Source organism: Aspergillus melleus, assembly GCF_016097325.1.
Source record: "Aspergillus melleus strain CBS 546.65 chromosome Unknown contig2, whole genome shotgun sequence".
Classification (NCBI taxonomy): domain Eukaryota; kingdom Fungi; phylum Ascomycota; class Eurotiomycetes; order Eurotiales; family Aspergillaceae; genus Aspergillus; species Aspergillus melleus.
Genome location: NW_025763371.1, coordinates 3889404 through 3912621, shown reverse-complemented (window position 1 = coordinate 3912621; position 23218 = coordinate 3889404). Strand labels below are relative to the sequence as shown.

The 23218-nt window shown below is 51.3% G+C and overlaps 8 protein-coding genes across 8 annotated transcripts; 3 read left to right on the top strand and 5 right to left on the bottom strand.

The window, feature by feature from the left end:
* Positions 1-1227: 1227 nt before the first annotated feature.
* On the bottom strand, positions 1228-3871 carry LDX57_004159 (putative histone-lysine N-methyltransferase (Ash1); the record flags this gene model as incomplete). The annotated part of the gene is made up of 4 exons (XM_046085816.1): positions 1228-1930; positions 1985-2184; positions 2238-2611; positions 2668-3871. The coding sequence occupies 4 exons, from the start codon at positions 3869-3871 to the stop codon at positions 1228-1230; spliced, it is 2481 nt and encodes an 826-aa protein (XP_045941779.1).
* A 1115-nt stretch (positions 3872-4986) lies between these two features.
* On the bottom strand, positions 4987-6959 carry erf2 (palmitoyltransferase ERF2; the record flags this gene model as incomplete). Its single annotated transcript, XM_046085815.1, has 3 exons — positions 4987-5730; positions 5791-5899; positions 5953-6959. The coding sequence occupies 3 exons, from the start codon at positions 6957-6959 to the stop codon at positions 4987-4989; spliced, it is 1860 nt and encodes a 619-aa protein (XP_045941778.1).
* Positions 6960-7622: 663 nt separating this feature from the next.
* Positions 7623-8755, top strand: LDX57_004157 (uncharacterized protein). Its single transcript, XM_046085814.1, has 4 exons — positions 7623-7891; positions 7975-8018; positions 8190-8388; positions 8490-8755. The coding sequence occupies exons 1-4, from the start codon at positions 7625-7627 to the stop codon at positions 8538-8540; spliced, it is 561 nt and encodes a 186-aa protein (XP_045941777.1). The 5' UTR covers positions 7623-7624; the 3' UTR covers positions 8541-8755.
* Positions 8756-9009: 254 nt separating this feature from the next.
* pmt1 (protein mannosyltransferase 1) lies at positions 9010-12103 on the bottom strand (the record flags this gene model as incomplete). Its single annotated transcript, XM_046085813.1, has 5 exons — positions 9010-9540; positions 9617-11077; positions 11150-11433; positions 11487-11776; positions 11841-12103. The coding sequence occupies 5 exons, from the start codon at positions 12101-12103 to the stop codon at positions 9010-9012; spliced, it is 2829 nt and encodes a 942-aa protein (XP_045941776.1).
* Positions 12104-12747: 644 nt separating this feature from the next.
* LDX57_004155 (uncharacterized protein) lies at positions 12748-13656 on the top strand (the record flags this gene model as incomplete). Its single annotated transcript, XM_046085812.1, has 1 exon — positions 12748-13656. One exon carries the CDS (start codon positions 12748-12750, stop codon positions 13654-13656), a length of 909 nt encoding a protein of 302 aa, XP_045941775.1.
* A 1490-nt stretch (positions 13657-15146) lies between these two features.
* LDX57_004154 (aminoglycoside phosphotransferase family protein) lies at positions 15147-17226 on the bottom strand. The gene is made up of 3 exons (XM_046085811.1): positions 16788-17226; positions 16551-16726; positions 15147-16501 (listed from the first exon to the last, which is right to left on the bottom strand). The coding sequence occupies exon 3, from the start codon at positions 16271-16273 to the stop codon at positions 15161-15163; it is 1113 nt and encodes a 370-aa protein (XP_045941774.1). The 5' UTR covers positions 16274-16501; positions 16551-16726; positions 16788-17226; the 3' UTR covers positions 15147-15160.
* A 339-nt stretch (positions 17227-17565) lies between these two features.
* PRP21 (putative pre-mRNA splicing factor) lies at positions 17566-19278 on the top strand (the record flags this gene model as incomplete). The annotated part of the gene is made up of 3 exons (XM_046085810.1): positions 17566-17659; positions 17718-17771; positions 17834-19278. The coding sequence occupies 3 exons, from the start codon at positions 17566-17568 to the stop codon at positions 19276-19278; spliced, it is 1593 nt and encodes a 530-aa protein (XP_045941773.1).
* Positions 19279-20364: 1086 nt separating this feature from the next.
* On the bottom strand, positions 20365-22623 carry LDX57_004152 (guanine nucleotide exchange factor SEC2; the record flags this gene model as incomplete). Its single annotated transcript, XM_046085809.1, has 3 exons — positions 20365-21852; positions 21913-22552; positions 22616-22623. 3 exons carry the CDS (start codon positions 22621-22623, stop codon positions 20365-20367), a joined length of 2136 nt encoding a protein of 711 aa, XP_045941772.1.
* Between the last annotated feature and the right edge of the window lie 595 nt (positions 22624-23218).

The window sequence follows — 23218 nt, the reverse complement described above, 5'->3', positions numbered from 1 at the left end:
GCAAGACTTCAGTCCAACAAGCTCCATATTTTCTAGAACAGCTTTCTTCTTATTAGCTAGCAAAGTGATAAATAATCTAATCTCTCGGAATTATTTATAGCCTTACTAATATTCTATATAATAGATCTTATTTAGTTGATTGAGAATGTTACTAACTACATTAATAAATAAACAATGTGTCAGATAGTGTTCTAAATAGATTAAAACAAATCAATAGATATATATCTGTAATACTAGGGGTATCTATATCTAACTAGCTCAGAAATAGGATCTCGCCAACAATCCAAAATAAACGAGGGACTTGAAGGAAGAGAGAGAGAGGGAGAGAGAGAGGGAGAGAGAGAGGGAGAGAGAGAGAGAGAGAGAGAGAGAGAGAGAGAGAGAGAGAGAGAGAGAGAGAGAGAGAGAGAGAGAGAGCAGAGAAAGGGAAAGGGAAAAGAAATTTACATCGAGAAAAGACAAAAACTATACTCCAATGAATTAAGTAAGCTATCTCAAATAACTAAATAATAATAACAATGAACAAAGCCAGTCAAAAGAAACATCATCAAACTTGATAGGATAAAGTGGTCTCGTCACGTCAGTCCAAGGAGAAAGAGAATGAGAAGGAAAGCAAAGAAAAGAATCCCTCAAACTAGTTTTGAAATCGTTTAAGATCAGGTTAAGATGTAATGAAAACAAAATAATAATAGATAGAAAGGCCCATGAGATATCAAGAAAGTCGGTCGAGTCAATTAAGTATAGAGCCACATCGGCCCTAGACGAGACACGACGACACAGGACATGACTGGGTCGGGAGAAGGGAAATAGAATAAGGACAGGGGTAAGTTAAAAGAAAGAAGAGGGACGCCATCACAAGCCAGACCAATAATTCAATTCAATTCAATTCAATTCACTGCAGCAAGCATCCAACGTTCAACATATGTCAAGGAAATCAGAAGAAAGGGGGGATCGAATACAGAATCGGACGAGGTGTGGATAATCAATTGACTAGCACAGACAGGGTGTGGAGGCTAGGGGGGTCGAGGATTCAGGAAGAATCAAGAGGGTTAGATGGTAGGATGTTCAGGGGATTAAAGATCGGAGAGAGAAAGTACAGGGGTTATAACGACTCCCCAATTGAAGATACTGGTAAGTTGGTGGTCCGTCGATCGCACAGAAATCAGGTGAATTGTTGTCGTGAGTCGAAACAGAAATCCGATGTTAGTCGGAAAAGGTTGACGCCCTTTATTTCTTGTTGTTTGCCTTCCTGGCTATGGTGGCTCTGGCCCGTGGACTTGCGACCTTGGACTTAGCAACTGCCTTGGTAGGAGATCCCTTGGTGTTATTGTTGGCTTTCTGACTCGTGCGACTCCTTGCATTTGTGCCCCTGGCCGCGGCAATAATCTTGGCTTTGGTCGCTTCCGATGGACGACTGAGCTTGGTTGGTGAGGCCTTTGCTTTGGTCTGGGCTTGTGTCGGTTTCTTGACGCGAACCGTCGTCTTGGCCTTAGCCGTGGCTTTCACCTTGGGTAGTTTGACATTCTTGGCGGATTTGGTTTCTTCTTTCTTGACGGGACGCTTCCTCGGCGAGGTTGTCTTGGGGGCATTCTTGGCCGTCCTTGACGTAGTCTTTGCAGGAGATCTCGAGGTGGAGGCCCGCGCCTTGGAGACGGCCTTCTTGACACCTGCCTTGAGCGACTGGGAGCCCAAGAGCTTGCGCTTGTTGAGGCGCGAGGTGGACCCTTCCAACGCCTTGCCAATTCTGCGCTTCGCGTCCGTAACTTTCTTGCTGGCTTTGCTCGTATTCGAGCGGGATTTCTTCTGGGTTTCGGCCTTCGCGTCCCTTTCCTTCGAACGTTGATCCTTCTCTTTGGGACGCGGCCCGAGAATACCACGACAATTGGATGAGCCACACCGACACTGTTGAACGTTCTTTTGCGAGTATGGACTATGCTGCATGTCAATATAAATCCGCAGGACCGGCATCGACAAGAACACTCACTCAAAGTTGTAGTCGTAGGTCAGTTCCTGTCCCGTCGTAATCCCACGGTCGCCGGCAAAAAGCGCCATGCGCGGCTTTCCGGCGACAGTCCATTTTTCCATGCGGCAATTGGGCTCGCAGGAGTGATTCACAAATCGAGCAATGGAGCCTCGTGTGGCGTCGATGATCATGTTCTGGTCGAAGTACATCAAATAATAACACTGTGCCCCGTCAGCGCCTGCAAAACACAACCATAGGGAGCACCGCAACATACCTCGTTGTTCTTGTAGACCGACCTCATCCGCTTCTCACACTCCGTTTGTGTGATGATCTCTCCAGTGTATTCCACGATAATTTGATTCGGCTCGAAGGTACGGTTGCTGCGGACGCCATACCCGCGATCTGTAGTCTTGATGACTTCGACACCAATGTTATACTTACCCCCAGCTCTTGTTCGGTACTTGAGCTCGTCAAAACTTCGATTACCACACTCCGGACCCAGCCCGCAGTTGCCTTCGTCGCATTCATAGAACATGTAACGGTTCTGACAGTCGTCGTCGCAGCCCGTCTCTTCCGTGCAGAGACATTTAGAAAGCTCCTCCTCTTTGTTCGCTCTCCAGATACTGGAAGCCTCGCCGACGAAGACGTCTTGGATGTATACGTTAGCTTTTCGTAGTCACAGATGCGCAGTGGTTCACACATACTCTTGTTTGTCTTCCGCCATTCATTAGGCTTGGGTTGACCGGGAGGCAGGGGCGAGAAAACATCAAACGGAAGCTGGAAGTCTCGTCCTTGCTGCAACAACCGGTCTCCGGCAAACATAGGCATTGGCAGCAATTTTCGTTGACCTGTGACTTGGCTCCTCCTTCTCGCGGCTTTGTTTCGGCCTTGCAACGGACGAACAGCATTCGTCTGTTCCTGCCCCGAGTACAATCCATGAGCCAGCCAGCGCTTGTTCCTGCGCGGGATGAGGGTGGTGACGGGCGCTTCTTGCGCCGTTTCTTCATTCTCCCCCGCCTTGGCCGGAAGATCGCTCTCAGACACACGTCGCTTCTTCGCCGCAGGAGGCTCGGTGGGTTTCGAGACGCCGGGGTCCTCCTTAGGAACGGCAGGCTGTCTGGGCCGTAAACTAGCCCGTCGGCCCAGGTCCTTCCCCTTTTCCACCACATCCCGCGACCGTTTCCCCAAGACGCTGCTGGCGCGGTCCATAAGACCTGACGCTTTCTCTAAGATACTCAGGCGGGAAGAGCGCCTCGTTGGTTCTGGAGCCTGTTGTTTCGTAGTTTCGGTGTCCTTCCCTTTGCTCGGGGGTTTCTCCTCCGTTGACACCCGCTCGACCCGCTTCCGCAAAGTGCGCTGCTGTAGTGACGTGCTCATGTCGCCCGACTGCGGCTCCTGGGAGGACTTCGAAACTGGCGTATCCGGCGCCATTGGATGATCATCGACATCCATAGTATCCCGCGCGAGGGTCGCCTCGCTCCACATAGACTGTTCCATGACCGCAATGCTGTGCCGGAGGTGCGAGACCTGAGACCGCTTGGTCTCCGCGACAGTCTTGACCAGGGCTGGCTCCTCACCCGCCGCACCCAGCGGTAAGGGTTCGGTCTCAGATGCTGGAGACAGGACATGAGACGAATCCCTCTCCAGGCCGGCGGGGAGTTGTGCGGCGCCTCGCAAAGAGGCGCGTGCTACACGTGTAGATCTGCGGCGGAGGGTGGGCTTCTCCTCGGTCGACGCGTTTTCATTGTTGCTGGACGTCTCGGAGCGGCTGTTCTCGGGTGTTAGGAGTTGTTCGGGGTAGTCGAGGGCCATTGTGTCGTCGGCGGGGGCGAGCGTGTGCTTGGTGAGGTCCGAAAGGGTTGCGGGAGTTGCGGTCGACGCGCCGGAGGATCTAGTTCGGGTTTCCATCCCCTCGAAAGGACACCTCCAAGAAGGATTGCAGTGAGTCTGAAGGGTATATGAGAAAGGGGATAAGTTCACGAGATAAGAGCCTTGTGTCTCGTATTTTTCGATGCGTTTTTGGTCGGACGTGGGGGAGAAGGCTTGATCTGGAATGGGGACGGGGGGTGACTAGGCGCTCTCTTTCTCTCTCCCCTCTTATCAGGAGGAGATCCTAGTGATCAAGGGGGGCCCTTGTAGGCAGTCGAGTCAGAAGCCGAGCGAAACGATCATAACGCACGACAATGGACAGGAAGGATGTGACGAGAAGGACGAGATGGGGGCGGACGCGGTGATGGGGGAAGGAATGGGAGAGAGGAAGAGGGTGCGGAGGTGGACGAGGGCAGTCCGTATCCTCCGCCAGGGACGGAATGCAGACCGAAAAACTGTAGCGAGATCGACTAGACTTCCAGTCCTCTTGGGCGCCCCACGTCCAGTCGCACCTTCGTCGCAACTGCTCTTTGCTCCGGCTTTGTCTTTGCTCTTCGCTCTTTTGCCGTTCGCATTCCATCTCTACGTTTTTGTCTCTGGTCTCGCTGCTTCACTCGACAATCTTATATCTACGCCCCAACGCCACATTCAGGATTCACCCATTGCGACTGTCCCTTGTCTACTTCGTGATTTCCGACTAGAGTAGATTATTCATTGTCTATTGGTAGATTTGAGACCAGATATCATACATGTGTTCCTCATGTTGCGTAAGGCTGATCGGACCAACGGCGTCATACAGCGCCCGTTGGTAGACAATCACGCTCGTGGAAACAAAACAAGGGAAAAGATGGATCGTGAAGGGAACGTAGATAATGTCCGTTTGGAATGTGTCAAAATAGAAAAATAGGGAAAGGGGAATGCATGTACATATGCGTCAGAAGAGAAGTTGAGAGCGAAGGAAGATTAAGTATGAGAACCAAAGCATATGACCCTCAATAGGTCAAGGTATCTTGAGAAGTGACTAACGAAAGAACGACGCTTAGAAGAAGAAGAGTAGTATCATGTTAGTAAAAACTTGATTATTATTGTAGGGATTTTTTTTTTGTTCTGAGATTTTTTTTTGATACCTGCAACAGGACCCCTCCAACAGCTGGCTAATTCTGCTGCTGGCTAGAAGGAACATGCTGCATTTCTATGTCGGCCTGAGCCTCCACGTCTCGAGGAAGATATTTCCGTTTCATAGTGCTCAGACGCTGGTCCCCTTCAGTATATGGTTTCTTGAACTGCATATACGTGGGCGGACGAGGTCTAGCAAAGACCGCGATCCAATTGGCGAGGATATTGCCTTGCGTGAACGGCCGATGCCGGTCAGCTTTGGCGAATTTGTGAGAATTCAGATACTCCCTTGTAGTCTCGCCACGCCCAACCAGGAAGAAATGATAGGCCCAGAGTGAGGCCGGATACGGGGCAGCGACCGCCCCGTAAATGACCATTGCCCACGGAACCCTCAACTTGTTGATTGCCGTGCCAAAGGAGATGGCCTCCTGCGACCTATAAACAAGGACATGGGCGAGACTAGCACCGAGCAAGAAGAGGGCAAGCAGCGTGGACGAGCTGACAAAGGTGAAGAAATATCGGTAGTTCCGGCGACCGACACAGTTGTTGAGCCAGACACAGTGATGGTCCAGAGTCTCGACGCAGTTATCGCAAACACGGCAATGGTAGCAGCGAGGAGGACGCCAGATGCTGCACGTTTTGCAGTATTTCACCGGCACATCCATCGCCGCGACTTCGGACGTTGCCAGCTTAACCATTACCCAGTCGTTCGTCGGTGGCCCTATCGTTAACGGGTCATCCGACTCCGGCGGAGGCATTGGCTGCAGATTTCGCGGAATAATCTATCACATCGTTAGAGGTATGAAGAAGCGAAGTCGCGTTGTTTCAAAGGAGATTCTTACACCAGGATCAACGACCGAAGCGTGAATGAAGGACGAGAAACACACGAAGAACAGATAAGCGAATAAGATAGGGATGGCCGGAGAGATGTGATGCCAAAGCCATGGGGCCCTGCGCAGGGTTAGTTTTGAGACGAGACACGACCAAAGCAGGAGAACACTGACGAAAATGCGAAGAACAGCGCTGAAGGCGCAACCACAAAAATGCCGGTTGCAATATTGACCGGTTTATCGCGAGAATTCTGAAGTCTTCCACCACCGCAAAAGAGGGTATTTCCGGTGAAATACTCATAGTTCTTGCCCTGGCTGCCCTTGTTTACTGTTCGGCTCTGTTTGTCGAGAGACCCAGGCGAGGAGCCAGCCGAAGACAGTCGCTCATGAGCTCGCCCATCACGATGCTCTGGCCGCAAGCTTCTGTTCTGCAGGGAGAGAAATGACAAGGAGGATCTGGGCGGAGTCTCATGGTTATTCGTGTTGTTGTAGTTGGCCGCCAGATTAAGATTGAGATGCGCTGGAGTGGGCCGATTCGCTCGATCTCGCTCGTGCAGCAGTCTTGCACTCTCACCCAGACTTCTGGCGGTGGTATTGCCGGTCGGACTGGCGTTGGACGTATTCCGGTCTGGAATGATGGGGTCGGTGAATTCGGTTCCTCGAGACGGCGGAGCCTCCTGCGGGATGGGGCTTTGCGGAATCGTGCTATTAGACACTAAACTCGTTCTGTTCTGCGTTGCATCGTCGTCCCAATCCCCTACTGATGAATCCGTGGCACCTTTTGTGACAGGGCGGCCTCGGTGGGCTTGAAGACGCTGGGACGACATGGGTCGGAAAAAGCCCTGCGCAGCCAATGACGGGATATGGGTCCGGCTCAATCTGCTGCCGGAGCTTTCTGGTCGATTGGTCGTCGCCTGGCTGATCGACGTAATGACCGAGCTTCTCGCAGGGGGTGGTGCTCGTCGAGAGACGGACGGTAGCGAACGAGGCGGCTGCGACGGTGCACCTCCGGTGTAGGTCTGCGACCCTCCGGTCCAAGTCTGCGAGTTCTCTCCATCGTCCGACATATCTGTCACTCGAGACGAGATCCCTCCGACAGAAGGAGGGCGCGGGATTCCGAGCGCATGTTGCGCGGAGGGAGGACTCGGCGCATCGCTATCAGGGGTTTCGGGGGGGTTCATGGTTTCGACGGTATTGAGTGAAATATTCTTTGTTAACAATATTCGCTAATTCTCATGTTGTGGCCAGTCGAGTATGAAGCGGTTTCAGGCGCGGTATAACCCAGGAGGTGTGGAGGGTAAACTGTCTGTATATCTATGCGCGGGTATCAAATTGGGGGTCGATTCGGCTTCGGCGAGTCGAATCCCGTCAAAGGAATGACAACGAAAGGGATGATGAATAAAAAAAAGGAATATTGTAGAAAGTCGTGAATTAGTAAGTCGACCAAGAATGAGCGACAGCAACCTAGAGAAAGGAGAGACCGAGTTAGTGTTGTCTGAAATTCGAGTCAAGGGTCAAGGGTCTTACACCCCTCCGCCAGGCACAAGGACGAACCCCCCTTATGGAGGAAAGGACATGGACTAACCTTGAAGGATAGTAAGTTGCGATGGTTGTGAGCATAAACCAGAATTAAAATCACAAAGACAGGCCAGCAGGTCACATCACGTATGAGGGACGCGGTGTAAATCGACCATGCTGCAAGCAAAAGAACGATTGCCCGGCGCTTGCAGGAGCAGAAGAAGCGAGCGATTGAGAGAGTCGAACGGCGCATCGATTCGGGCAGGAGAGGCTAGTCCGCTTCGGGAACAGGCTGAGTAATCACCCGACGGCTGCAGGGCCAAATCGGATGTCAGGTGATGATGCGCCGGCAACATCATCGTCCGACTCCCACGAATCCGCACCACTCGCCCCCCCTCAAGATCTTCCTCTTCTCCCCGTCTACGTCCACCACAAACCCGACCAAACATCCAACATGTCGTCAATTGCCGCCATGGCCTCCCGCCGGGCCTTTGCCCGTCAGTCTCTTTTCCGCGCCCCCGCGCGCCGTGCCTACAGCTCCAAGGTCGAGGAGGCTGGTCTCGACAAGGCTCCTCGTCGTGACCCCGAGCTCTACGTACGGATCTCCCTCGCTCTGGCTTTTGTTCAAGCCAATTGAACGTCTGCCAACGGATCAATATTTTACTAATCGCCAAATAGGTTCTGCTCGGTGTCATGTCCGGTGCTTTCCTGATTGCTGGATGGTAAATACCCACTCTCCCTCTACCCTCATCCTATACCGACTTATCTATCACCCGACCGACCGCGAAGAAGCGGGTAAAAAAAATAAGAACGAAAAACAACCCGCCACGACAACCAATTGCACATGCTTTCAGACATTGAAACATAGGCTAATTCAGATTGTCTGTTTTTAGGTACTTCGGCAAGAAGCCCACCTCCGTCACCTCCGAGAGCAACGTGCGCATCCCTGACAGCTCCATGCCCTGGGAGCGTGAGGACGACGGCAAGGTCTACAAGTACCAGTACCACCCCCACGGTGACAAGAGCCAGCCTCTGCGCAACGCCCCCAGCGCTCTGAACACCGTCATTGTTCCCAACGTCACCCTCCCCGAGGTATGTTGTGGTCATCCTTGGAGGTTTTGCGCGGTCGGGTCGGGTCGTATGATCCGATCCATGCATGCAGCCGGATTACTGACTTGGCATTCTCGATCTAGGACCTCCACGAGCGTTTCAACAAGTACGGCAAGGAGGAGTGGGACTACTAGATGTCTCTATCTCGTATCTCTACGCAGTACAGACTGGATTGTACACGCAGCCGAGAAGCAAGCCATCCGGAGTGGGGTTGAAGACCTCTGTATTCTAAAATCACCGAAGACTACTCTAGAAGTATGGGGGTGCGATTGTCGTTATAAGAGTTCTGTGCATAGTTTATATCTTTTTGGACGGGAATCAATTGAAGACTGTTTTATTGTTCTGCTATTATGACCAGGTTGCCAAACAACAAGTCAAAAACACGGGGAGGCCGTCAACTCGAGCAAATGTATAGTCATGTACAAGTTCACATTTCGTTAGATCAGGGAAGAAAAGATAGAGGATGAAGATAAAGTGTGGTAAACAAGATTATTGGTAGAAAGAGATACAGAAGAAGGTTAATCGGTCCAAAATTGAAGGTATGGGAAGACTTCTAGGGGAATGGGATACCAGAAAGCATCATTGAAATGTCTCTAACCATTCTTAGAGTTGGGTAGCCTCTTGACCCTCGCTGGCGGGCTTCGGCTCGGGGGAGTTTTGCTCCTCAACCGAGCTGCCCTCTCCAGCGGCCGAAGCAGGACTCTCTTCAGCTTGCGCTTCCTGCTTGCCCTGAGTTTCGGGATTTTGACCCTCCACGTCCGGGTGAGGCGGAGCAACTTGACCGTCGACCATATCCACCTCGTGGCCGTTAGCCAACCGAGTCCGGGTTTCATGGCGGGTCTCAAATGAAACCTTGCCCTCCTTTGCCAGCGAAGCGACCATGTGTTCGTCCAACACGTTTCCGTCTTGGTCGCGGTACTCCACGCGGGCCTTCGAACGAGGCTTCTCAGGCTCCGCGGTCACATTTGCCTCTTGAGCTTCTTGACCATGGGCCTCGGCCTCGCCTTGCTGAACCTCCTGCTTCTCCTGGGGTGGCTGCGCCACGGGAATTTGAAGTTGCTCATGCGGCAGAACGGCTTCCGTGGTGGGAACGGCAGAGCCACGGTGCAGGAATTCGGTCACATATTGGCCAAGCTAGTGCCAGTCAGTCGTCATGATGCGGTGCGTTTCAATATCCTCGCCGCGGGGGCTGCCATTTTGGAACACTTACGTCGGTGTGGAAAGTGTTACAATCGAAATCCCAGGAATCTAAGAGCTTAACCTTACGGCAGGCATCTTGCGTCCAGGGGTTGCCATAGACGAGAGGCGAGTAGAGAGTGAAAGCGAAGATGCTTGCAGCGAGGAAAATTCCAGCCAAGCCTTTGCCGATAACCGGTCGAGACGGGAGGCCAAGACTCTGGATACGGCCAGTGAGGAAGTCAAACTCCTGGCAAAGAGCAATAAGGGCAAAGTAAAGAGCCGGGAAGTAGTGATGCAGGAACAGTTGGCGAGCCATGAGGTAGAAGGGGAAGTAGTGGAAAGCCCACCCGAGCACGCTGCTGCCAATTTCGTAGTCGAATCTCTTGAAGTTGACATTGCGATAGTCACCGCAGCTGCGCTGCCAGCGGAGAATAGACACACCCTTGAACAGGAGGTAGACACCAATCGCCACCGTCGAGGACCACCAAATGACCGGGTTTCCAAGCAGGTAGACCTGGCGGTGGTCTTTACCCCAGAAGTTGATACCGCGAAGTAGAGTGGGCCACGAAGGGGGGCGCGAATCCCAGGCATGGGACTCGGTCAAACCGGCGTTGGTCTTCCACATGACCTTCTGAAGTTCCCAGAATTTACCCAGGAATCCCGGGTGACGGTAGTTGACCTTCTCCGAATCCTCAGGCAACATGGGATGCGCATTGGCTTCGATGTACCAGACACTGTTGGGCAGAGTACCGCCTCGGGCGCATGTAACTTCCTGTTGGTCGAATCCCCATTCAGGAAGCTTCACCTTGTGAGAAAACAAGACGCAGCCAGTCATCACATGCACCAAACGGAACTTGGATTGGATGGTTCGCAGGCGCTTCTTCGATTCTTCGCCGTCGGACATGGACTTGACAATCTCCACTCGGAAGAAATCATTCGCATCGCCAGGGAAACCCTCGTAGCCGTAAGCAGAGACCTCGTATTGCCAATCAACATCGGTCACAGGAGGCCGTTCATCGTGGGAGTGAACTCGTCTGTGCGTGATCAAATGGTTCAGCCGGACGACGGCGCCGTCTTCGATGTAATCCGCAGTGATGTTATCCCAGGCAAGAGGTCCCTCGACTTCGCCGTGGGGGCCCAGAGGCTGAGTCTGGTTTTCGAGGACAAAAATGTTGTTCTCGTCCTTGTGAGGGTAGAGAGTAATCTGCTGTTGCTTACTTCCGGTGGGGTACATGTGGTTGTGGGAGTGAAGGTAGCCACCCTGGGTGTTAAAGTGACGAATGCTGACGCGAGAGCCAAATACCACGTCGGCGGGCACATCTTGCATCGACTTCGAGTTCAATGTCGCCTGGAACTCGGAGGACATGAATCCGTCGCCTTCTCCGGGGTTGACCAAGCAGAGGAAATGGATAGCGAACATTCCACAGTAGAATCCTAGCGGGATGATGATAAGACAAAAGACTCGAGCGAAAAAGTGTTTGAACCACAGGCGCTACATAGCGAGGTGTTAGAAATCATCAGTACCAGGCACGGCAGGACATCAGAAGGTCTGGAATGGTCATACCGAGGTAACGGTCTTGTTGTCGCCAAGCAGCACCCACAATTGGAGGATGGTCAGAGAGCCAACCCAGGCAACAGTGAACAGACCAACCCATTTAACGCTGAGGGTGGCACCAAGAGAGAGACCAGTCGCCGCCAACCAGAACCACCAGGGCGCACGGAAGGCATGAGAAGGTCCCAGCTCGTGTTGGTTCGTGAAACTGGTGAATGCCAAGGCTGTGAGCGCAGTAAAGAATACTAGCGGCGAATCCAGAAGGATCAAGCGCGATTGAGTGATGAGTCCGTTTTCTGCAATCCGTCAGCTTTACGCGCCCTGTATCCAAATGGCCATCGAACCATACCAAAGATCACCACGCCGGCTCCCAAGACAGCAGCCAGAGTGCGACATCCCGACGCCTTGAGAGTCAAGAACATCAGGGGAACCGTCAGGATACCCAGAACAGCCGGAAGCATGCGCATCGCGACATAGGGAACCTTAGGCTCGAGATAATCCTTGCCAATGTCTTTGAAATCAAAGTTGCCGTCGAATCCGGCCAGCCAGCCGGCGAGTGTAATGAGAAGCTTGGCGAGAGGGGGGTGGACGTCCATGAAAAAGCGGCCTTTGATATATTTCGTCGCGAAACCACCGAAGCTAGCAGACAGACATGATCAGTACACGCGCGTAATTCATTCATTGCGATCGACGAGGCACATACTGGACTTCATCGAAGACGACGCTGGAAGGCTGGTAGATCCGGAACAGGCGAACGGCCGCGGCGATCAGGGTGACCAGAACAAGGGTCTTGTAATCCGAGCCGGGGAGATTGAAGATGTTGTTATCCGAAACGCCGTCCGATCCATAGTTCGAACTGCCCGCCGGCGCCTTCTTGCGATTCTTCGGTTTAGGGGAGCGGCTAGGGGAGCGCCCGGATTTGGAACGAGGCTGTACCTCTAGGGAGTCCTTGGATTTGGGAGACATGGTTGGAAAGGGGGACTCAGTCCGAGTCAGGTCCCGAAATTATAAAGGAATGCGAGATATTGATCAAGAAATTGGGATCAGAGAACCGGAAATAAAGAGATGAACAACGATGTTATAGAAAAATGTCGTGAGTATAGTGAGGACGCAGCCAAGGAGAAGAATGCCCCGACTCCGGAGGGAGCTCTTCAACGACCCAGAACAGCAAGGCCGATAAGAAAAAGACGATAGGAAAAAGTTATATCAACGAGTGGAAGGGATCGAGACGAGAGGCGCCATGACAAAACCAAGAAGAGCTCAAAAGGGACACATCGACGTCCGGGCAGTAAGACGGAGGCGAGACAAGACAAGACAACACGTGTGGGACGATGGACCCTACCCAGTTAGCGCCGCGGAAGTTGACTAAGCAGTCTTCTCGTGAACGGTCAACGGAGTACTTGGAACTACTCCACCATTTCATATACTTGCTCATTAAGATAGTCAGTCACTTGCTTACTGTGAATTGGGATAACATGTGTGGTACTTTACTGTCTCTTGAAACTCATGTCGCAACATTCTTAACTCCAAGACGTCCCTTTGAACACCTCCCGCTTTCATCGCAGGATGAGCAACCTCACTAACCCCTTTTCCATATCTCCCCAAGAGCCATGAAGTTAGCCTTCCATGAAGAGCGGCTAGGGGAGTACACGGATTCGGAACTGGGTGATCATATTGTGTCCTCGCCGACGTGCGCGTCTAGTTGGCAGGTAATCGAACTCTCCCCGAATCTCATAACCAAGCATTATCAGCGTTCAGAGGTCGAGGATGCTTTGAAGGCTACCGAAGTCGCCAGCCAGCTGGGGATCCGAGGTCCCTCCATACGAAGGATAGTAAGGAATGAAAGGAGTACTTTCACTATTATGGATCGGATCGAGGGAACTACTTTGGACGTTATCTGGAAGGAACTGGGTTGGTTTATGACGGTTAAGCTTGGTCTGCAGCTTCGCCGCTTCGTGAAAATCCTCAGATCTGTTACCTCGCCAACCGCTGGATCGCTTGCGACGGGCGAATGCAGGTCTTTCTGGCTAGAGGATCGTTACGGTCTTCCGGCGAATTCTGGTCCAGCCGAAATCGCCCACTTCTTCCGATTCTGGACAAATTTCACGTCCATACGGCGAGCGATGCAAGCAGCGAAGCAACCTCAGGCACTAGACTCGCCTGATTCCACTGTCGGGGTGCCGATGACTATTGAGCCATTCGTCTTGACTCATCATGACCTTGCGCCACGCAACCTTATAGTTTCTCCTTCTGGTCAGCTTTCGCTCATTGACTGGGATTTGGCTGGGTTTTACCCTATCACCTTCGAGTACGCATCCATGTACAATTTCAACATTCCTCAAGACTGGGACCTTATCGCCCGTTTACGATGGCATTTATTTGCCTGGATCGCGGTTGGCTATTATGAGGCTGACGCTCGCCTGCTGCGATCCATGCAGTTTAAATTTACACGATTCGCCGTCGGAAGGAGATACGAACTTCTGGGAAAAGGTGGTCCGTCAAGATACCCTGTAACCTGATTATGTGGGCTCCATGCAGTGGGGTTTCGTGTTGTGAGATTCCTGCAGAAATGAGCATTTACTGAACGCCAGTATCTCTGGTGCTTGCTGAGACATGTCTAATGCATGACCCCCTCGCCGCCTCGCAGATCCTTGGTATAGATACCCTGACTTTTCCACCTGAAGCTCAGGCTATGGTTCGTACGAGTATCGAGATAGTCAACTCGAAGGGCCGTGATAAGGATCAATTCAAAGAGGGGTCCGCGTAGTGCAGGTTTTGGATGCTCACTTTAGATATCTAACTCGTTGGTACAGCGAAATTATATCATATCAGATTCCTAATATTTCATAAATTATATTCGCCATACCTGGCAACCGTCTACCGCAAAGCAGTTGAAAAGACTCTTTTGTAAGCTGGTAAAACTTTGACATACCCTTCATACTTGGTTTCCAATGCTACGAATGAAGAAGTGCCTTCGCCGTGACTTGGGATGTGGTCTTAGCAAAGAGAGCATCGTATGTCTTGACGTCTGCCATATCTTCCCATGTTCTTTGATAGTGAATTGTGTATAGCACCGACATCAGCTGAATATGCCCTAGGTGAAGGCGAAGCCCTAAATCAACTGGGTGCAATGTTTTAGATCCTCTTGATTGCAGCCATCCCCTACATCAACTTCTGTCATTCCATGGCCCGCTGAAGCTTTCCAAAGATGACTCGCTCTTTCTTCGTCTTTCCGATCTCTCCCAGAGAAATCAACAACCCTTCAAAGGAAAATTAACCCCTTCAGGTTTATTACGCAAGCATCTCAGGCCTGTTTACGGTCATCGAGAACGGGACTCGGAGGCTCATGCTAGCCGTGACTATTGCGAAAAATATCACAAATAAGCATATCATTGGTGTTCGAGAACAAATCCACGAGAGCTTTCGAATTTAGCTGGTCTAGACCAGCGACTTATCGGTAGCCCAGAAATCCACATGGAGCTTGACGGTTAGCCTGATATCTCTCTGGGGGTTTGAAGAGACGGAAGCGACAGTGCAGACTGGACTGTTACTGAAATACTACATCATGAGACGACCAGTGTTGTTACTCGAAAGATGGCCATCATTGTACAACAATAGCGGAGACGCCTGGATTCAATCAGCTTGCGCCTGAAACAGTATTATCCTTAATTCACTTCCCCTGTTTGCAAAAATTGGTTGAAGATTGGATCCTTATCAACTGTGCCTCCTCTCGTCCGAAACAGGGTAAGTCTCTCCTTCTATATAGCTAATATTTTCACTTTTCCTTCTGATATTTGTATAGAATGTTCCGGGCCGAACCTCTGGGCTGCTGCTTTTACAAATTGTAATGCTGATCTAAATTTAGAGGAAAGATCGGTGGTAATATGTTGAGCCAGGAGTTCGATGAATAGGAAAGTAGCAGAATGGATTTTTTTTTCATCACGTCAGTAGAGAAGGGATCTCCATCAAAAAGGTAAAATAAAAATAAAGATGTAGAAAAGAGAATAACAGGGTCAGCATCGACTAGAACGGACCTAAAAGATCCGAAAGCATATTTTCCACATGTAATTCATCACGGTAACCCTCAAACACCACATCAACGACATCAGCAAGCCACCGCATTACACTTCGAACGGTGTAATGCGCCTTCGTATACTCCCAATACTCTGGAAACCATCCTGCATTCTCCCAATCAACAATTCCAGTTATCCTGCCCCCTTCTGCAAGGATGTTTCTGGGGTTCAAATCACCATGAGTAAAAAATATTCTGTGACATATATCATGCGATTTGGCAGCATCCCTCCGAGTTTTTTCACCAAAGGGATCGGTCAAGTATTTGTTAAAATCCGCTTCACTCTTGAATCGTAGCTCCTCTCGCTGACTATCAGGAATTCGCCAATCCAGGAAACCGCCGCCTTGAGAATTGCAAATCTGATATTCGCCTGGGGGGCCAGGAATTTTCCGAAGTTCAGAAACATATTTTTTTAGATCGATCACGGCCTGCTTGACTTGTTCATCGGTCATTGTGTAGAGTATTTGACCGATTGGGCGTCCAGGGACACGCGTCATAAGCAAATAAGAGAACCGAGGAGTTTCCAAAACATCGATTGCTCTTGGTGCTGGAATACATGTTGATTGCTCTATCATGCGAAGTGTGTGAGCTTCAACATGATATTTGGATGCCAGGTTCGGCGATCCCCTTCGCAAATACAAGCCGAAGGGTAATCTGAAGACAGTCATCGAAAGTGAGGGTCCATATTTACGATAACCGACTCGAAGTAGAGCATCGTAAACGACTGCCCTAAAGGAAGAAGGTAGGGCTGTCCAAAAGCGTCGAAAAAGTGAGGAGGGTGATATCAGCGAAGCAAGAAAGAACTTTCCCTTCATTTTGTAATCATCGTTTCGGATATTCTCGCTAGCATCGTCGCGTGAGGCATCCATATACTTTTTCGTCTCTATCCACGCCAATGACTTGGAGAAACGGGCGTGGATTCCAAGGAGGACTTCGCTGACAATTGGCGCCAATTGAGGAATCTTGCTCTCAAGGACTACTTCGTCTGGCACCAGCCAAGCATCTTCTTGGGGGTGAATACTGTTGGTATAGATGCCAAACTTGAGAAAGTTATTATCAGCCATGAATGGGGAGGGGGCATGAAGACTCACGGTTCGCTAATGAGATTTGTCAGAACGGGTCCTCCAACTTTGTGTCTTAAGGAGTATGTTCCCTGTATGAAAAGCATTCCAAGCTTGCTTAGACAACAGCCAAACATTATCAGCCTTCTCTGGCCCCTCATGCTGAAGGTTTCTTAAAATCTCCAATAGATCTCTGGATAGAAAGCTGCTCAGCATCTGAAAGAGGGCGGTCTTGCGCGTTTATTAGCTAGGATGGCAATTTAGCAATAACGTAACGTACCTCTTCCGAGAGATCTGGATCAGACAATACACAAGGCGGGACTATGTGAACGTATTCTAGATCATGATCCAAGTACGACTTGAAAGGTGTACGCGTAAGGCAACAGCGACATGTATCCCCTTCACAAATAAGCATCTTCGTCTCACTAGACAGTGATGTTGCCAGAGTCGGTCGAACTAATAGCTCACGTTAGAAAATTAATGCGCTTTGAGCCTCATGCTGTCCGCGAACACGCACATTTGTCAACAAGGGATTTCCACTCCGATAGGAACTGCGACTTTGTTTTATTTGGTGGCACTTCTCGATCATCTCCCGTACACGTCATATGAAGGAAGTACCGCGCTGCTTCCTGGGGGTCGAAAGCATCATTAATAAACCCAGCTAGAATAGACCGATCTGGATGAGGCACGTCCGCTATTGAGAGCAAGGCTTGATGTTGAGGCGATTCTTTATCTTGAAACAAAAGCTGAGAAGCTGACCCGCGAATATTCCACGGAATAGCCATAGCAACTGGATGCAGTAAGTCTCCAATTCAAAAAAGATTGTCGAGTTTTACCAGGGAGATGGACTTCTTTGGTTCTGTTAAAGGCGGTGTTGTTCCCTGCTCTGGGTCACGTCTAGGGAGTCGGTTCTATGCAGGGGTTTGGGCGGCTATGGCTTATTCACTGCTCCCTGCAGCAGCCTACTGACCATCGGTGGCCCAGAAAGAACCCCATCAGGAAGCTAATCTTCACTTATCTTGCATTGACTACCACCAGCATTTGACTAATGATGGGGTAGGACTTAACGTCTACAATAACGCTGCTATAGTTCCAGATCCTTCCCCTTTTGGTTAGTTGTGTTTTCCGGGCCCCGTTATGCGCGCGGCTGGAGTTACCGCCCATAGCCGCCGCCAAGGATGAGGTAAGGCAGGCCAAAACGGGCAATGCGAGGATTGCCCGCCTGGACCTTCGGAACAGCTCCCCTCCAGCACCTTTGTCCCAGCCCATCGTCGCTCGGGTTTTGTGTCTCGATCATGGCATCCGTGAGTAATGGAAATACACCCGCCCTGCCCGAGGAGGTGAGCAAACCCCCCGAGGGAGTGGTCTTGCCACCTAAGGACATCCGAGGTAAGTTTCGACACCCGCCGACAAAAAAGAGGAAAGAATGCGCTGACATGCTATATAGCTATTGTCGAGAAAACGGCCGGTTATGTCGCTCGAAATGGTCACGTCTTCGAAGGTACGTGATAGATTTCCCCATGTTCGTCCCGTTTGGTTCAGGTGTTGACGATGGATGTTCAGATCGCGTCCGCGAAAAGGAACGCAACAACCCGAAGTTTTCTTTCCTCAACCCGGACGACCCCTACGCAACCTTCTACCAGTGGCGCCTTACGGAGATCAAGGAAGGGAGAGGCACCGCGGTGTCTGCAGGTCGACCGGGGGAACAAGCGGCGGAACCTGAGCCTGAAGTACCCCAGGGACCTGAGGAGCCTCCAGAGTTTCATTTTTCGGCACGCATGCCCATAATCAACGCGCAAGATCTGGAGGTCGTCAAACTCACGGCTCTGTTCGTCGCGAAGAGAGGGAAATTGTTCATGACGGCGCTATCACAACGTGAAACTCGGAATTTCCAGTTCGACTTCCTGCGGCCACAACACAGTCTCTACCAGTTCTTCACGCGGCTGGTAGACCAATACACCATTCTCCTGCGCACGGAAGGAATAGACGAGGCCACCACGGAGAAGAAACGTCTTGCGGAGTTGGAGTCGAACGTGAAGAACAAGTTCCACATCCTGGATCGGGCCACGCAACGAGCCGAATGGGTCAAGTACCAGGAACAGCAGAAGCAGAAGAAAGAGGAGGAGGACGAGCAGGAGAAGATCGCATACGCGCAGATAGACTGGCATGACTTTGTGGTCGTGGAGACCGTTCTCTTCAACGAAGCCGACGACCAGTCCGATCTCCCGCCACCCACCTCGCTCGGTGACCTCCAATCCGCCTCCCTGGAACAGAAGGCCGCCATGTCCCTCAACCCTCTCCGCATCGAAGAAGCCATGCCCACCGACGAGGAGATGCCCACCTACTACAACGCCTACCCAGCCCAGCCCGAACCCATGCCCCAACCCGCAGGACCTTCCTACCCCCAGGGCCTACCTCCCCAGCCCATCCCCGCCGCTCCCCAAGCTGCATACTCCGCCGCCGCGCAGGAGGAAGAGCAACGCATCCGCGAACGCGCCGAGGCCCGCGATCAGGCCGCCGCCGCGCAAGCCGCCGCACGAGCCGCGCCCGGCCAGCAGCCGATGCGCATCCGGTCCGACTACGTCCCTCGCGCCCAGGCCCGCCGTCTCAACCAGACCGGCCCCACGGCCCTCTGCCCCAACTGTCATCAGCAGATCCCCGTCGCCGAACTCGACCAACACATGCGTATCGAGCTGCTCGATCCCCGCTGGAAGGAACAACGCGCCAAGGCCGAATCACGCAGCGCCACGACCAACCTGTCGACCGCCGACGTCGTCAACAACCTCAAACGTCTGGCCAGTCAGCGTAGCGACGTCTTTGATTCCACCGTCCTCCCGGGTGCAGGGGACCCCGAAGAAGAAGCCCGCAAGAAACGCATGGCCTACGATGCCTCCGCCGGTGGAGTCGGTCCCACACCCATGGTCGGTCCTTCAGGCGGTCCGCCCAATCCTCAAAGTATGACGATCGAGGAACAAATCCGACACATTCGCGAACGGGCCAAGCAATGATCAAACCACGGACCTTTGTTTTCTCACATCCAAAACTAAATCATTTCTTTCACGGCTAGGGGGATACAGCTGTTGCGGAAAATTCTGTGCTTGTTTTCTTTTCTCTAAATCTTATCTTTTCATGGGCGTTGTCTTACCACTCATCTGGAGTTTCTCTTTCTAAAATTTTCTTAACGGTCGTTGGAAACATTGATATCTTTTATTTCTTTCTTTCCTCTTTACTGTGTCAGACGTATCCGCTTCGGTTGTAAAGTATATCTTGTTTTGCCCTATCTTGTTTGAGGCTCGAGGATTCGACAATTATGACGTGCTAGTTAATACATGTGTATACCGAAGTTGAAGATATGAAGCAGCAGTTAAAACTACGGTACATTGACTTGATGGTTGCTGAGTCAAAGTCGAACTATAAACAACCTTGTCAAGAAAAAAACAACCTACAAAAGTCTAGTATAAACCAGTCAGGAAACTCAGTCTGATAAATCATAAATTAGCAGTATATCTATGAGAAAGCGCAAGAAAATCATAGCCATGAAGAAAACCTGCGCCAGCATCATTCAGTAAATACATTAAGATCCGAAGTTGCCGACACGTATTTCGCATAGGATCGAGGCAACAATAAAGCAATGTGGCAGAAATCCACAGATCAAACAAGATAAACGCCGTTAAGCAATTTTGGGAACGAAAGAAAACAGGCAAATAGGAAGACACGCTGATGTCTCCACATGCAGTAGGAAAGCGATGCCCATATGTGAGATGAGACACCTTCTGTACAAAAATGGGGGAAAGCCAGTGTGACCGGATTGCGCTCAAAGAATTGCAGATGACAAAACAAAGACCATGACAACAGAGGTAAATGTACATGAGGAACATATTATAAGCAAGATATTAATACAGGGTTGCAGGCTGCTTGGCGAATAGAAAATGGTGCAATGATAAGAGAAAACGGGGGGAAACGATAGATAAGAAAAGAAGAATATTAGTCTGGCAGCCATGCAAGAGGGAAATTAATATGAAAGAGATGAAAACAGGGAAGAGAAGAAGTTATTGACTTAATGATCAAGCCGGTGCCGCTCGCGGCTGTCGGCTTTAGTTTCGTTCGAGCTCCTTGTCGCCGCTCTTGACCGTAGTCTCGGCGGTTGTTTCATGGATGTGCAATGGAGCTTTTGATACATCACTCTCGTCCACGGTAGAGAGTTTTTCAACAGGAGGCTCCAGAGTAATACTCACGCCATCGACAGTTTTCTCGGAAGTCTTATCGTGCTCGTTGGTGTCCGCTTGCGAATTAGTGATATCCAAGGGGGAAACCGCTGTACTGCTGACAGGCGATTCCGAAGGAGCGGAGACGAATGGGTCTTCGCTCAAAGACAATCTATTGCGCTCGCCATCGTTGTCCTGCTCTTGATCGTTAACCGAATACTTGCTTTGCGCATCAGTACTCTCGGATGGCTGGTATTCAAGCTCCGGGTGGTTCTCGATGGTTTCGATAATGGTAGCATCTGCGATAGCCTCATGTGCCTCCGGGCTGAAATCCTGCGCACCAGTGGACTGGGTGAATATAGGGACAATTCCCGCACCCACTCGGGACCAGAACATTCTCTCTCTCAGACGGATGGTTTCTTCCCAGAACTCCTTCTCCTCTTCGGCATCACCGGCACGAATATGTCCATCCAGAATGAGGCGCAGATATCCGGTGAATTCGCAGGCAGAGCGTACTTTCTCGAGACAGAGAGCGCACAAGGGATACCGCTGCGCAGTCTCACTGTCCGACGTTCGGAAACGATGGGTTCGCTCATTGACATCCCCAGAACGGCGCTCGCCGCAAAGAGAACAGGGGAACTCATATTTCCTCGTCGCTGGCGGCACTGGCTCCACCAGGAGGCTTCCTTCACAGATGCCACTCAGAACCGAACGTCGAGTCAACCAAGAGATCCCAGGGGCTGCATCAAGCCTTAGAGTCGGCTCAATATCTTCGTTGAGAACGCGCTTGTAAAATCGGGTCTCCTTGAGAGGTATGTGAGAAACTGAAGGCTGCGGCGAGGATAGACTTCCGTTTGGAGAGTGGGTTTGCGACTTGGCAGGCGAGGAGGCCGACGATCCGAATGCACCACCTCCAAAACTGGCCAAACTCATGACGTTCAAGCCCGTGTAAGACCCACTAGTGGCCCGACTCGGCGGTTTGGAAGCAGTGGTTGATAATTGGAACAAATCCCGAAAATCCTCAAAGGCGGGCACATCGGTTCGGCATACAGATTTGATGAACTGCGGGAAACTGGAAGAAGGCCCCGGCAGTAATTCCTCGTGGCAAGTCAGTTCCGGGAGGGCGGACGATTCCCCATTATTTTTGGTGATCTCCAGCGGCTGATGGGGGCCAGTAGGAGAGGACGGAGCCGTAGACATGATTGTGCGAGCATCAATATCGTCCTTGGTGATATTCATCCCCTGCAGAACGGACTTGAGCTCGGCCAATTGTTCTTGATGCGAGGCAAGGAGTGATTCGGTATCCTTCACTTGAGAGCGGAGTTGTTCATTTTTCTTCTCCACCGCCTCGCGCTCGAGTTTGGCAGCGGCCACCATCTAGACGAATGAGAATTAGTCGATTGCAATTGTTGCATCCTATATCCGGCGAGAACCCACCTTGTTTGCTTCTTCGAAAAGGGCGGCCGTCAGAGTCTCGAGCTCTTGTTCAATGCCCTTCTTCTCTTTCTCCACTAGCGCACGCTGCGCCTTTTCGTCCGCCAAGGCGGCCTTGAGACGTAAAATCTCGTAGTCCACATCGGATTTCTTGATGACGACCTCCTGGTCGATATCTCGTTTATATTTTTCGTTTTCGGACTCGAGGGTGCGGATCCGAGTTTGGGCCTGTTCTAATTCTTGGCGGGTGGCGACTAAATTATCGTCGAGGGTGGTTTGGTTGTTGATGGCCTGAACGAGTTTGACACTCAGGGCAGCGACCTCGTTACTGAGGTCAGGATGATGCGACGGTGACGAGGACTCTTCCGAGACTTCTGGAGTGCCGCCTAGCCGGGGGTCCTTCAAGGTACTAAAGCCACTCTCGGGGATATTCCCGACGCTGGTCGAGCGGGTGGCCTGGGGGGGTTTATCGGTCCCGACGGCAGCGAGGTCATTTGCGGACCGAGCCTTGGTGAGAGTTCGATCGGGGGAGAGAGATCGGTTTTCGGACGAGAGCGAGCGCTTGTGACTGCTGGGTCGTGGAATCATCGTGGACGGCGAAAGAAGGCTGTGCCGAGAATAGTAGGAATGGAATGCGATTAAACTGCTCATATACGTCAGTACGAATTGCAACGAGAGGGAAGATTCCGGGAAAGTAGGAACGCACTCGGCCATGGTGACGAAAGAAGGCTGATAACGAGGTTCAGCAAGTATGGAACGCGCGGTGACCGACGGTGGGTATCACGACCACGTATATAAGGTAGTGAGAACGGGCTTTCCATGCGACAATTGCAGCGAGTAAAAAGAGCGTTGGAGGGTAGATGCATGCAACAGCGAAAGTAGGGGGCAAGGTAATGCACCGTCCCCGCCAGTGCGCCGACTGGGAGAAGTTACTAGCCGGTCGGGATGCGAAGCATTGAAGAATGAATCGGGGCTAGGATCGGGCGGAAGGCGGAACGGGAGCGGAGATAAATCAGAAGGGGGGGGATAAAGGAGGGAATGGGAAGTTGAAAAGATAGACGGAAGGGGGAGGAAAAGGGACTGAGGAGAGGAAGGGAGTAGATGAAGAGAGAGAGAGGGTGACGAAAGAAGGGGAGAGAGACGGAAGAACCCCTCTTTCGTTGCAGGACAGGAAGAGTAAGGCAAGTCAGGCAGGCGCTTAAGGAATCGGGGATCGCGGGTGAGAGAGAGAGAGAGAGGAATTAGTCTACGGAGTAGCACCGTCGCACTAGGAGTAAGTAAGTACTAACTACTCACTACGGTTAGGAAG

What these genes read in the sequence shown, in the direction of transcription:
- LDX57_004157 (XM_046085814.1), top strand. Translation starts at nt 7,625, where the DNA reads ATGTCAGGTGATGATGCGCCGGCAACATCATCGTCCGACTCCCACGAA. An exon ending in GTCGTGACCCCGAGCTCTAC is followed by an intron (nt 7,892 to 7,974) that starts GTACGGATCTCC and finishes ATCGCCAAATAG; the next exon opens with GTTCTGCTCGGTGTCATGTC. An exon ending in GCTTTCCTGATTGCTGGATG is followed by an intron (nt 8,019 to 8,189) that starts GTAAATACCCAC and finishes GTCTGTTTTTAG; the next exon opens with GTACTTCGGCAAGAAGCCCA.
- LDX57_004154 (XM_046085811.1), bottom strand. Translation starts at nt 16,273, where the DNA reads ATGGCTGATAATAACTTTCTCAAGTTTGGCATCTATACCAACAGTATT.